This window comes from Momordica charantia (genome assembly GCF_013281855.1).
Source record: "Momordica charantia cultivar OHB3-1 chromosome 6 unlocalized genomic scaffold, Mcharantia_2.0 BLBB01000006.1, whole genome shotgun sequence".
Taxonomy (NCBI): Eukaryota; Viridiplantae; Streptophyta; class Magnoliopsida; order Cucurbitales; family Cucurbitaceae; genus Momordica; species Momordica charantia.
Genome location: NW_028275164.1, coordinates 18,026,321 through 18,040,113, shown reverse-complemented (window position 1 = coordinate 18,040,113; position 13,793 = coordinate 18,026,321). Strand labels below are relative to the sequence as shown.

The 13,793-nt window shown below is 35.3% G+C and overlaps 1 protein-coding gene and 1 long non-coding RNA gene across 4 annotated transcripts; one reads left to right on the top strand and one right to left on the bottom strand.

Moving 5' to 3' along the window:
- Nucleotides 1–828: 828 nt before the first annotated feature.
- Nucleotides 829–4,410, top strand: LOC111024656 (uncharacterized). Of its 3 annotated transcripts, none has more exons than XM_088126075.1 (2): nucleotides 829–1,127; nucleotides 1,783–4,410. In XM_088126075.1, exon 2 carries the CDS (start codon nucleotides 1,890–1,892, stop codon nucleotides 4,203–4,205), a length of 2,316 nt encoding a protein of 771 aa, XP_087982201.1. In that variant the 5' UTR covers nucleotides 829–1,127; nucleotides 1,783–1,889; the 3' UTR covers nucleotides 4,206–4,410. The 3 variants fall into 3 exon arrangements, with proteins under 3 accessions (XP_087982201.1, XP_087982202.1, XP_087982203.1); XM_088126076.1 differs by lacking the exon at nucleotides 829–1,127 and adding an exon at nucleotides 1,211–1,316; XM_088126077.1 differs by lacking the exon at nucleotides 829–1,127 and adding an exon at nucleotides 1,227–1,311.
- Nucleotides 4,411–10,118: 5,708 nt separating this feature from the next.
- Nucleotides 10,119–12,968, bottom strand: LOC148210831 (uncharacterized). The gene is made up of 3 exons (XR_015791790.1): nucleotides 12,134–12,968; nucleotides 12,007–12,046; nucleotides 10,119–10,365 (listed from the first exon to the last, which is right to left on the bottom strand). It is a non-coding gene; the product is annotated as an uncharacterized LOC148210831 (long non-coding RNA).
- Nucleotides 12,969–13,793: the final 825 nt, after the last annotated feature.

Below are 13,793 nucleotides of genomic sequence, written 5' to 3'. Positions count from 1 at the left end.
AACTAAAAAAATAATTTTTAAAAATTTTATTTTTTTTAATTTGATTAAAAATCAAAATTTTATTTTAAAAAATTACAAATTACTCGCTCAGTAATTAATTTTAAAAAAATAAAAAATAAAATCATTTTCAAACTGCATCTAAATAAATTAGGTGGAATATACTAAAGATTTTCCATATCTAATTATGTTATAGATACCATTTTATGTTTAAGTTATTTTTTTAGTACAATATGATGGGGGTATTCAAGTTGTCATAGATGTCATTGAGCTATATTCAATTAAGTTAATAATACTTAGAATTACATCATTTAATTAGACAACTTCAAAATATATGATTGATCATATTTGAATATATTTTAAAATTAAATTACAAATTTAGTATTTAAATGTTCAGGCTTGTGTTTAAATAAGGCTTAAAACTTCAAAAATAGTACCCACGACTGACTTTCAATGTTATGTTTAATAGGTTTTTGAAAAGAATCTAATAAATCTTTAACTTTAAATTTTGTACTTATAAGTTTCTAATATATTTGAAATATTTAAAATTAATAAATTTATTTGATATAAATTGAAAATTTTTATTGAATAGTGTCAAATTTTTAATTTTGTATCAAATAAATTTATGAATATAAAAAAAAAAAACGTGGATTAGGCCAAAGATTCACTACGTCGGTACAAAATTGAAAATTTAAAGAAGTATACGAAAATGAAAAAAAGTGGGAAGCGGAGTATTGAGATTGAGATTGAGAAGGTCAAAACAGTAATTCCAACAGGGAGAAAGGGACGAACCCTAATGTGTTTGACGTAAATACCCTCTTTTGTGGTGAAGCCGCAGAGCCTGTATTTCCCTTCTCATCCCTCAAACTCTCTCTCCCTCTTCTGCCCTTGTAATTCCTCTCCCCTCAGCCCCCTTCCTCCTTCCCCTCCCCTATTTGCCCCTCTCCTCTCTCTCTCTCTCTTCTCCGATTTCTCCAACCGAATTACCCGCCAAAACCTTCGAACCCCTTTTCAATTTCCCTTCCTCCTCCTCCGATTCTCAAACCCTAATCCCAGCTTCTCCGATTATTTTCTGGGTCCTTCAATGTGCTCGTCAGGGATTTCGAATTCCCGCTCTGCGTTTGTTTCAGGTCATTCTCTCTCTCTAATTCTATGCTTGTTGAAGATTTTATCACTTCGAATCTTTTGATGTTTTTTTTTTTTTTTTTTTTTTTTTTACCTTTTTTGAGCTGTTGAGGAAATGGTTCGAGCTAAGAGTAACGGTTGTGGTAGTACTAATTGGGGAGTAGAGAAAGTTGTGAAGTTCTCAATCTTGTGAGGTTCTCAATCTACTGTTGGATAACTGTTTCGTTGGTGCTCTGATCATATGTGGAATTTGGGATGTGGAAAATGTAGCATCTTCATCTTGTTTGGTGGATTTTATAGGGGGAATTCGGACAATTAGTGGTGGATCTTTAAATTTGCTCTTCGTTTCTTTTCTTTTGACTAAGGTTACAGATCCTCAATGTTTAGTTCTTGTGGTTAATTATTTGGAAGCACATTTGTTCTTGGAACGCGGCCTGTTTAAGTTTATTTACTGATGGGTTCTGGTTTGTTCGTCCATCTTTTTTTTAATACAAAATGACACAGGGCGTCAAATTTTGAGCGAGCTGATGTCTCTCAGTTTGGTCTGTTATCTCATGTGATAATTTATGGTTTTTTATTGTATTAGTGTTGTTAGTGTTGAGGCAGGTTATTTAGTAGGTGATATATATTCTGAGCAAAGTTCCATTTACTCTGTAACAGGTGTGGCATGATACAGTTCAGATGTATTCTAGGTTTTAAATTTGGATCTGCCTTTCTGGACAGTGGAACATCTCTTTTGTTCAAGTGATTTTTGATTTTCTGTTTCAATGGCAAACCATGACTTGATACTTGGACAAAACCACAATTTAGCTCTTGGGCAGAACCAACAGTTGATGTTAGGCCACAATCATAATATGGGTCTTGGTCGGGGTCACAATTTGGACCTAGGACAGGCACATGAGCATCATCTGGGTTTGGGGCCGAACCATGACCATGAGTTGGGTTTAGGACACACCCACGACCATCCCGAGGGTCTTGTACATTCCCATGATCATGAGGGTTTGGGACATGCTCACGATCATGAGTTGGGTTTAAGGCAAAGTCATGACCAAGGAGGGGACAATGATCATGATTATGGGCATGAAAGTGATTTAGGTATGGATAGGAAGCCTGACCAAGTTGGGCATCAGTTGTCTCTTCCCGTACAGGGCCATGAGTTAGGTTTGTCAGCGAACAATCAGTTGGATGTTTCAGAAAACCATGAACTTGATGAGAATCTTGAACTAGCTGTGGATCAGAATGATGAATTGGCAATGGAAGCTGTTGATGATTTGACAGTCCAGCAGTCTCAACTTGTGGTTACACCTGCTTCTGTACTTCAGGCTCGCACAATCATTGTAGCTCCTACTTATGAGCTTTCGGTGGGACAAGAGTTCCCTGATGTTAAGAGTTGTAGGAGGGCTCTGAGGGACACTGCTATTGCCTTGCACTTTGAAGTGCAAACTATCAAATCTGATAAAACTCGCTTTACGGCCAAATGTGCTGCTGATGGATGCCCATGGCGTATTCATGCTGCAAAGCTTCCAGGCGTTCCGACCTTCACAATCAGAACAATTCACGACAGTCATTCATGTGGTGGGATTAATCATCTCGGCCACCAGCAAGCGTCTGTTCAGTGGGTTGCAACCTCCATGGAGCAACAATTGCGAGAGAATCCTAATTATAAACCAAAGGAGATACTCGAGGAGATTCACCGTGTTCATGGTATAACCTTATCGTATAAGCAAGCTTGGAGGGGCAAGGAGCGTATCATGGCTGCCATGCGTGGTTCATTTGAAGAAGGATATCGCTTGCTTCCACAGTACTGCGAACAGGTAAAAAGAACAAACCCAGGAAGCATTGCATCAGTCTATGGAAATTCAACCGATAGCTGCTTCCAACGTCTCTTCATATCTTTCCAGGCATCAATTTATGGCTTTTTGAATGCTTGTCGGCCTTTGCTCGGGCTTGATAGAACATACTTGAAAAGCAAATATCTTGGCACTTTACTTCTTGCCACTGGTTTTGATGGTGATGGTGCTCTGTTCCCTCTAGCCTTTGGCGTTGTTGATGAGGAGAATGAGGACAATTGGATGTGGTTTCTGTCTGAGCTTCATAACCTCCTTGAGATAAATACCGAAAACATGCCTAGATTGACAATCTTATCAGACAGACTAAAATACATCGTGGAGGGGGTGGAAGCGAATTTTCCGACTGCTTTCCATGGGTTTTGCATGCGGCATTTGAGTGAAAGCTTTCGTAAAGAGTTCAATAATCCAATGCTTGTCAAACTTCTCTGGGATGCTGCATATGCTCTCACAGTGATTGAATTTGAAGCAAAAGTTTTGGAAATTGAAGAGATATCACAAGATGCCGCATACTGGATTCGTCGAATTCCCCCTCGCCTATGGGCTACAGCTTACTTCGAGGGGACGAGGTTTGGGCATGTGACTGCAAACATTATTGAATCCTTAAACACGTGGATATCAGAAGCCTCTGGGCTTCCTATAGTTCAAATGATGGAGTGTATTAGGAGGCAGCTAATGACATGGTTCAATGAAAGGCGAGAGACCAGTATGCAGTGGACATCAATACTTGTCCCTACTGCCGAGAGGCGTGTTGCCGAGGCTCTTGAGCATGCACGTACCTATCAAGTGCTTCGAGCAAATGAAGCTGAATTTGAAGTTATATCCCATGAAGGAACAAACATTGTGGATATTCGTAACCGTTGTTGCCTTTGTCGGGGCTGGCAGCTATATGGTCTGCCATGCGCTCACGCTGTGGCAGCTCTCCTATCCTGCAGACAGAACGTTCATCGATTCACAGAGAGCTGTTTCACGGTTGCAACGTATCGGAAGACTTACTCGCAAACGATTCATCCAATCCCCGATAAGTCTTTATGGAAAGAAATATCTGAGAATGATCCAAATGCAAATAAAGCTCTGGAGGCAGTTATAAACCCACCGAAATCACTCAGGCCCTTGGGACGACCAAGAAAAAGGAGAGTTCGAGCGGAGGACCGTGGGCGCGTCAAACGTGTTGTTCATTGCAGCAGGTGCAACCAAACAGGGCATTTTAGAACAACATGTGCAGCACCCATTTAAGTAGTGTTTGTTTTTCTTCACTTTTTTTTTTTTTTTTTTTGGGTCACAATTGAAGTTGGGTTGGTGATACCTGTATGTGGAAATGAATTATTTACTGTTTAATTAGTGTATTTAAGTAGGTTTACTTAGTAGTAGTAAAGTAACATCATCAATTTTACATGGATTCCAAGTGGGAGTACTGGAATAGTATCAGTGTTCATAGTCACATCAGTAATTTAACTATTCAACGTTTAAGGACCGCCACACGCCCTTGGCTTTTATTTCTCGAAACAATATAAACAATTATTCGGAACTTTCTTTCATGTATTTTAAGTTGAAAGGGAGGGGGCACTCTGCAAACAAGCACACACAAGATATGGGTGAAGGTAGACTAGTTTTTTTAAAAAAATTTGTTTATCTTAGAACTTTTAAATGTAAATTTTATTCAACCCACTTGAAAAAAAATAGTCATTTCCGTCGATTTTAACATGGTTCAACTAGTTTAATTATTTATCTCCAACCAAAAGACGGTAAGTTCAAATTCTCACTCTACTAAATAAATCTTTTTTTATTACTATTAAGAGCAAAATGGATTAGCATGGGTTGTAGTAGACATTTCGTCGAGGTAAATAAAATGGATTTCTTCTTGTTTGTTTGTTTTTTTTTTTTTTTTGCGATCGTATAAATGGTCGGTCAAAATATGTTTGAATAGGATGATTACTTTTAAATGATTTCTTATAAAAAATGACTGTTTTGCTTGATAATTGAAGAAAAATAACAAATAAATAAAAATTAAAAATTAAAAAATAAAAACTGAAGCCCCAGCCCAAGGTATTAAAGTTTGACGTGAAAAGAAAACATGGATGTTTCAATTCTATGAAAACGTTGATGGAAAAATCAATAAAATATGGTTGTAACAACCCGTATTTTCTAATACGGTCATTCTGACAAAATGCGGAAACGTAACTTTCAAGAAACCTTAAGAACTAAAATTATTCAACAGAAGCAATTTCTTTACAGAATTTTTCTAAACTAACTTAACTAAATAGGAGGATGACTTTCAAACTCATGCCAGTATGCTAAACTTCACCTTCTACCAGAACGATCATTCAATCCTTCATCTGAAAAATATTTAGGAAAACAAAGATGAGTACAAAAATACTCAATAAGCAATTCCATATCGAATTTCGAAATTCATTTTCATTTCAAAACGTTCGTAAAAAAAAATACGAACAGATCAAAACTTTTAAAGTCCTTTAAAATATTTAATACAATTTTCAAAACTTTCAAAACAAACTAAATTTTCAGAAACAAAGTCTTCAAATAAGGTAAAATTTTTAGTCAATCAAAACAAACTTTCATTCTTTCAAAACAAACTTTCATTCATTCAAAACGAACTTTCATTTGATCAAACTCAAAATCCTTCAAAACAAACTTTCTTCCAATCAAAACCTTCAAAATTCCTTCTAAAACATTTGGTACAACTTTCAAACTTTCGAATAACTAAATCATTCAAACATTCAAAACAATCTTACATTCATTCATACGTTCAAAATCAGAGTGGAATGTTGCATTATTTGGGTAGCCTATAAAACATATGTGGTTACCCGTCGGTAACACCAAATCAATCAGAAGCTTCTATCAGAGTTGTCGTATTAATATCGACCAGAACAGAGTTGTCGAAATAATATCGACCAGAACAGAGTTGTCGAAATAATATCGACCAGAACAGAGTTACTTAAGTGTGAGGCCATGTGAGTGAATAACACACACATGAATCTTCATTCCCAAGGAATGCCAAACTACAAAAGTGCCTTCCCACAAATAAGCCATAACAGAAATCCATCAATTCCAAATTAGGCTACTACCCCAAATAAGCAAAACGTTCCTCAAAACAAAATCATGACATATCCTGATAGCCCTATGAAATCAATCAAAATATCTTTCAAATAAAATGCAAAACAAATACTTACTTTCAATATTAAATTAATTCAAAACATTGAAATAATTTAAAACAAACTTTATCAATCATCCCAAAACATGATTTTAAATATTTCACAAATAAACAAAATATCAATTCAAACCTTTAAATACATTTAAACAAAACTTTATCAAATCATTTAAGAATACTTCAAATACTTTGCAAATAAACATAATTTCAATTGCCAAATTAGTTTTCAAATTTATAATAAAACTTCAATTTCATATGCAAGATATCAATTTCAAATCTTCCTATCAAATCCTTGAAATACGACAAATCACTTACAACACTTTTCGAAGGGATATGGTAAATTACTTACAATACTTTTTCGAAGGGATATGGCAAATTACTTACAACACTTTTCGAAGGGATATGGTAAATTACTTACAATAATTTTTCGAAGGGATATGACAAATTACTTACCTCTTTCAGAAATCCTAAGAATCAAATTAACTTCTTCCTTGGTAGATGTCAACTTAGAGGCCTAGAAACAACCAATATCCAAAATAAATTCTTAAATCCTATCCAAGGATTTAAAATTCAACCAATTACTAACTCAAATCCTATCTACCCAATTTTCCCATTCAAAACACTTTTTTATGTAAAATAATTAGGAAAGTATGGATTTGGGGCTACAAAACCAGATCTGAAAAATAGGTTAAAAAACTTCTAAATTCAACAATAACAAATTTTAAAACTAGAAGAATCGATATAAATCAATACGAACAAAAATTACAAAAAGTTTCTCAATAAAACCAGCTTAAAAACCTTCTAAACAATTGAAAATTTGGGGATTTTAAATCTTAAAAAATTTTCTGTTTTATAAAATAAAACTTCCAAGAATTTTCCATAAAACAATTAACAATTTGATTTTTATAGAGAAATCAGATCTGAAAACTTTATAGAAAACCTTTAAAATTTGGTAAAAACATATATTTTTTCATGTAAAAATCATAACAACAGACTATAATTTATAGGATACAAATAGGTAACCTTTTTATGCAAAAAAAGTCTCAAAATAACCCAAAAACAGTCTCATAAACAAAAAGATTCAAACCAAAAATTCTGGAAAATTTTTAGGATAAAAAGTCCTTAAAATCTTTTATTCTAAAAAACAAAGACATCAAAACTTTTCCCAATAAACTGAATTAAAGAACTAAAAATCAAGAAAAATAAAACTAAAACAATGAGAAGAAAATCTTACCGATCTTTGAGAGAAAATACCAAACTCTTCTTCTTTTCTTTTCTTTTTTCTCTTTGAGAGAAAACTAGGTCTAACAGTTTAAGAAAATAAAACCTAGGGTTTAAGGACTTTTATAACAAATCCTAATGAATCATTATTTAAAAAGGATAATAAAAAGATAAAGATTTAATAAAACTCTTTCTTTTTATTTTTTTTCAAATTCTAAGAACAAATTATCTTTCAAAAATAATTTCTAAACCAAAAAGGTTTATCTTTGAGAAAATAAAAGTAAACAACTAAAAAATAATAATATTTTAAATATATATATTTATATTTTTTTTGGGTTGTTACAAACACCCCACCTAAAAAGAAATTTCGTCCTCGAAATTTACATATCTTGCTAAGCGAATACTCAGGATACTATCTATCATATCCTTTTCAGTTTCCCAATTAGTTTCTTCAGATGAATGATTCCTCCATAAAACTTTTACAAGAGGAATAGTTTTATTGCATAAAACTCGATCGTTCTTGTCCAAAATTTGAATTGGAATCTCGTCATAGGTTAGGTTTTCTTTTACTTGGAATGGTTCGTAGCTTAGCACATGTGATGCGTCTGCAATATACTTCCGAAGCATTGAAACATGGAAAGTATCGTGGATTCGATCTAAGGCAAGTGGTAAGGCCAAGCGATATGTTACAACACCCACCATTTCTAAAATTTCAAAGGTCCAATAAATCTTGGGCTAAGCTTTCCTTTCCTTTCAAATCTTAAAATTCATTTTAATGGTGAAACTTTCAGAAATACCATGTTTCCAACCTCAAAGCTCAATTCTTTCTTCTAACATCAGCATAACTTTTTTTTTTTGACGACTCTAGGCTGTCTCCATTCTCTGTCTGATTAAGTTAATGCCAAAAAAATATACAATAATTTCGCAAGGTATATAACTTGATATTTCAAATAGTAAACAATAAGGATTATGGATAAATCTAAAAAAATCTACCACATATTTTCAAGAGCATTAATCCACTAATTCATAAATAATCAAGTGAAAAAATTAATACAAAAAATATTCCCAATGTACTCAACGACATTTAATGTAATCAACGATAAAATTCAATAAACCAATTCAAACTTTTCTAACTCATGAAAGAAATATAATTTCCATACACTATGTCAATAGCATAATAATAATCTCAACAAAAAAAAAATAAAAAATTTAAGTTACCGAAAAAGGTCATTTTTCTTTGTTGGATTCAAGCAAGCCATAAGAGTTGCTCCATTTGAATTAATTTTTCATGTTGAAGTCCAAAGCAACCACTAGCTTCTTGAAACCATACCTACCAAAGGAAAGCTCAACCAACAGATTTTGGTACCCATTTCTTAGGTCCTACATTGTTAGTGAGCATAGATTTTGGAACCCATTAGTTCAAACATTTTAGTGTTCATTTTTGGCAAACAAATATCGAATTTAAATTTGGTCTAATATGATCTTTAACTCCACAAAAATGACATGTAGGCACAAATATGACATTATGCATATAATCTGATTTTCCATGAATATGCTTAGGCACAAATTTAACACTATGCAAATAATTAGTTCTAGCATGAGCATGTTTTGGCACAAAGTTCAATTTTGCATGCATATTTATATCATTTTCATGTTTAGGCATAAATTTAGCATTTGCATTGACATTTGAAGCTTTAGATTTAGACTAGTAATAAGAATAAGTTTCATGTTCATACTTACCACATGAGAAACAAGCAACATTATGCAATGATTTATCTTTTACAACAAATTTATGCATCCTAGTTTTCTTTGGGAAGTTTTCTCTAAGAGAATTTTTGAAACTTGGTTTTTTTGAAACATTTCTTCTTGGAGTAGTACGAGAATATTTCAATTTAAAGCACTTAGGTTTAATGTGACCTTCAACATCATAATGATGACATATAGGCACAAAGCTAGTTTTAGTATTTTTAGACACAACTTTAGGCATATTAAACTTAGGTACAATAAGAGATGCTTTAACAAAAACAATTTTAGAACTTGAAGGAGTAGAACACTCATTAATGTAGCCTAAACCTCTCTTCTCACCATAAGGTTTGCTTACTTCAATTATTTTGTCTAATCTTTGACCACCTATTGTCAACTTCTTAATAGATTCTTTTGCAATTTCAAGCTCTTTACTAGCAAGCATTTCTTTTTCTTTAAGTACATGCAGAAAGATCACTTTTCTCATGACTATCACATTCAATAAATTTAATTTTATCAATGAACTCATTTTTCTCTTTTTCTAAAGAGATATTGCTAGTTTTCGAAACAAGAATTTCACTTTCCAAACTAGCAATTTTGTCTTTTAATTCCAATGAAAGAGATTCAAATTTCTCATTGTAAAGCCCCAGGAATTTCACCATTTCCAAACAGGGACCGTTACTAAGACTACCTAAAATTTTCACATAAACAAGAGAATTATCTTCGCAACAATACTAAGCAATAAATCTACCACGCTTCCGCTGCGCTACTCTAATTTTCAACACACACGAGAGCTTGAACAATTAGAACAACAACACTAAAGATTTAAGAGAAACTCACATCCTATACCGATAAACCATTTAATACTGACTTCAAATTAACCAAGCCCTTTAAGGAAACTTTTACTAACTATAAACCTTCCATTAAATGAATATTAACATCTCGAATGGCAATGAAGCAAAAACTAATTCAAGTACGATCAACTTAAACAAATGTGTTCATAAATATCCTACGTAGGTTACAACCCCTAGTTCAAGAAGCTAACAAAATTAATGCTCTAAAAAGAATAATAAATCGATAACCTTACAACATCCTTTAGACAATAAAACTAAACAAAACCAACCACTAACAACTCAACTACAAGATTAAATAGCCACAACTATCCTAACTAAAAGAAATTAATTTCACGCAGCATAGCTAATGGTCTTTCCGATCAAGCCTCCTCCTCGCCATCACCATCCCAAGAGCTAGCTCGATACCTGCAAACTGGAGGGGAAAAAGAGGGATGGGTACAACCACAGTACTCAGTAAGCAGCCCTTATCTGAAGGGTCACGCACAAACAGCATACTTATCAAGGAACAACGTGTCATGCTTATTAAAGAATCAACACACACACATCATGCTCAACCAAATCATGAAACATTCACAGTCATGCTTTTCATCACATTATGCATTCAAACATGGACACATTCTATAAAATTCGGTGACAACCACAACCAGGAACACATTAACTACCAACCTCTAGTCTCCCTAACACCTCAAGTACCTCTACGCTAATCACAGCTATCCTAGCCTTCCACAGTTAACTCCTTCGAGTAGAGTCGGCCCCTGACCATTTATACCCAGAGCCCCGACACTGCTCCATCGACCCTCGACCATTTATACCCGAGGCCCCGATGACTTCACCATCTATTGGCCCTTGACCATTTATACCCAAGGCCCCAATAGTGTTCCTTTCAAAAGATTCCTCGCATCGACCCTCGACCATTTATACCCGAGGCCTCGACACTCATCCTAATCCAATATTGGTGTATCAACCCTCGACCGTTTTTACCCGAGGCCTCGATACCCAATTAGTGACGTATCAGCCCCCGACCATTTATATCCGAGGCCCTAATACTCACCCATTCACTTTCTCCAAGAATCCAACTCTCACCAGAGTCTTACTATATACTTTCTTAAGCCACTACCTCTGCATCTTCCAACTCACAAATACAATTCAGCATGCTTCCACAACATAGACAACTTTCTAATAATGAGATAACAACCCAATCATGCTTAATATCCCACATCATTATTTAACAAGCATTACTAAGTATAATAACTCACAAAACCCACCGAACAATTCATGCATATCCAGGCAACAAACATTACCACAACAATACTCGACAGTTTAGCAAAGCAGAAATCTCACCATTTTCATCGACAAACATCCAAAACTACTCCAAGTATGTCGACTAACACAACGAGAATTAATTAACACAATGACGTAACAAAATCAGCATTAAACGCCACAAAAATCAGCACATTAGAGACCATTTGGCATACATTAACGCACGCACACTCCCCTTGTCTACTTACTTTGTTATGTCTCAAAACTCTCACAAGAGTCCTACTTGCTACTATGCCATGCCTCATGCATCACCAATCTCATAGTAGTCCAATATGCGATACACCAAAATGATCATATGTAACAACCAATCAATTTAAAATAGTCCAGCATGATCCAACAGCTCCAACAGACATCGTTCACAGAGAGGCACAACCAACAACTTAACCAAAATATAATTGATAAGTACCCAACATACATCAGACACAACCGATTTCTCATAACTATTCAATATGCTTTCGAAACAACAGATTATAGTACCGGTATACAAATTTCATCATGAAAACCAATTAGAACATAACAACAATTCAATCATAGTCATCCAAGATTACCTGGCTACAATTTATTCACACAACCACATAATTTTTCCCAAGATATATCAACAGTGTCATGAACAATGACGTTTACTAAATGAACAACGACAAGCAACATGCAAGTATCACACATGGGCACACGAGCAAACAACCATATCATATCAGCCCACAACAACCAATCCCTCCAGTAAGAAACTACTTACAAACAAATGTCCTAAGGCTCTTAAGCTTGTCGAAGACTTCCTACATCAAAAGAAGTACGATCTTGAGGTTAGTAACCGATTAGAAACACTTAAATATAATTGAAACCTAGTTTAGGTGAGTCGTTACCTACTAACTCACACTAAGACCACTTGGGTTGAGAGTGGGTCGATGTCGAATGAGCTCGGCACTTCAAAATTGAGTTCGAAAAGCCTCGGGCTTGCTGGTCCTACGTTGAAAAGGAATGGGTAACTCAAATCAACCTTCGTTTGAGTGTTGGCAAGTGTCGAAAGGATGCCGAAAGGGTTGGGTATCATGGATTTGGTTTCAAACACCAGTGGGTAGCAATAATCAATCTTCGTACAAGGGTGGGTAAGCGTCGAAAACCATCGAAATGCCACTGTCCACGAAAACCAGCAGAGAAGACGCGATACCGACGCTATTGTGCACGTTTAGGGGACGGAGACGTTGCTGCCACCAAAAAAAACACTACGAACCACCACGATACCTGCTGCAAATCGCCCCAAACCGATGCTACTGCTTCTAGGTAACGGGTTCAGTGACGAAAACTCCGAGTCTACCTAAAGACTCCACAAATCGAAGCGTGGAGGAGGCGACGCTGGAAACCACACCTGGTCGAGGATGCGGCACCGTTGAAGACCGACACTGCTGCAGCTCGAGGAACGCCGACGTGGTCTGCTTTGCTACAGTGGGTATTGGACGTCGATGCTCCAGATTTCACCGGGGAAGGAACGGGCCGCCAAATCTATTCGCAAAAAAACCCACTGCTCGTCCTACCGTGCAATGCCGTCGAAGCCGCTGGAACAGGCTGGGGAATGCGCCGCCGGAGAAGAACCTGAGCTGCCATGGACGACACCGTCGCTGTAGGGCTGGGTCGCCGGAGGGAGCCGTTGCCGGTGCTGCTTCGCTGGAGAAGAAATTCGAAGAGGGGGGGGCTGGCGGCTGCAACAGGGAAGAAAAAGAGGAAGAAGAACAAAATGGGCTAGGGTTAGTTTGTTTTAAATCTCTTTTCTTTAACTTGTTTTAAAATCTAAAAGCCCAAATCTTATTCTTGAAGGTGGCCCAACTAAATAACACAATGACCCAAAACAAAAGCCCAATAATTATACTTTAGAAATAAAAATAAACCCCACAACAACCCGAAATAAAATAGTTAACTTAAACTCTAAAACCCAAGAATAATAATTCAAAGAAAATTAGAATTTAGGAAGGAAATTCCTAAAACTCGTGAATTTAGAATTTAACTAAAAATCTCCTACACAGGTCGAGAACTTAAATTATCTTAATCCAATGAAATTAAACTTAATTCTAATTTAGCCAAAAATTAGAATTTCAAAGTTAGAAAATCCAAGAATTAAAGTTATCAACTTAGGGAAAAATCCAAAGACACTATTTATCTCTTAAAATAAACGAGTCAGAGAACGCGGGGCGTTACAGTCATTCTTATTTCTCAAATCATTTAAATCAATTTCTAATTCACATGACAATGATTTGAGATCCTCATTTTCCTTTTCAAGAAATTTAATTCTCCCACTATTCAAAGCTTGCTTTTCATTACAACAATCATCATGCAACACATTATTAGCTTTATTTTCAAACAAGAAATTTCATCTATCAAATATTTATTTTTAATGGACAATGCTTTATACTTCTTTGATAGTCTAACATATTTAGAGCTAACCTTTTCAAGGCTATTTTACATATTCTCAAAGGCATCTGTTTGGGGGAAAGAATACCCTGGACACGTGGATGACAGCCATTGGTGCCC

Bases quoted from the DNA above. Each gene is read 5' to 3' on its own strand.
- LOC111024656 (XM_088126075.1), top strand. From the start codon at position 1,890: ATGGCAAACCATGACTTGATACTTGGACAAAACCACAATTTAGCTCTT.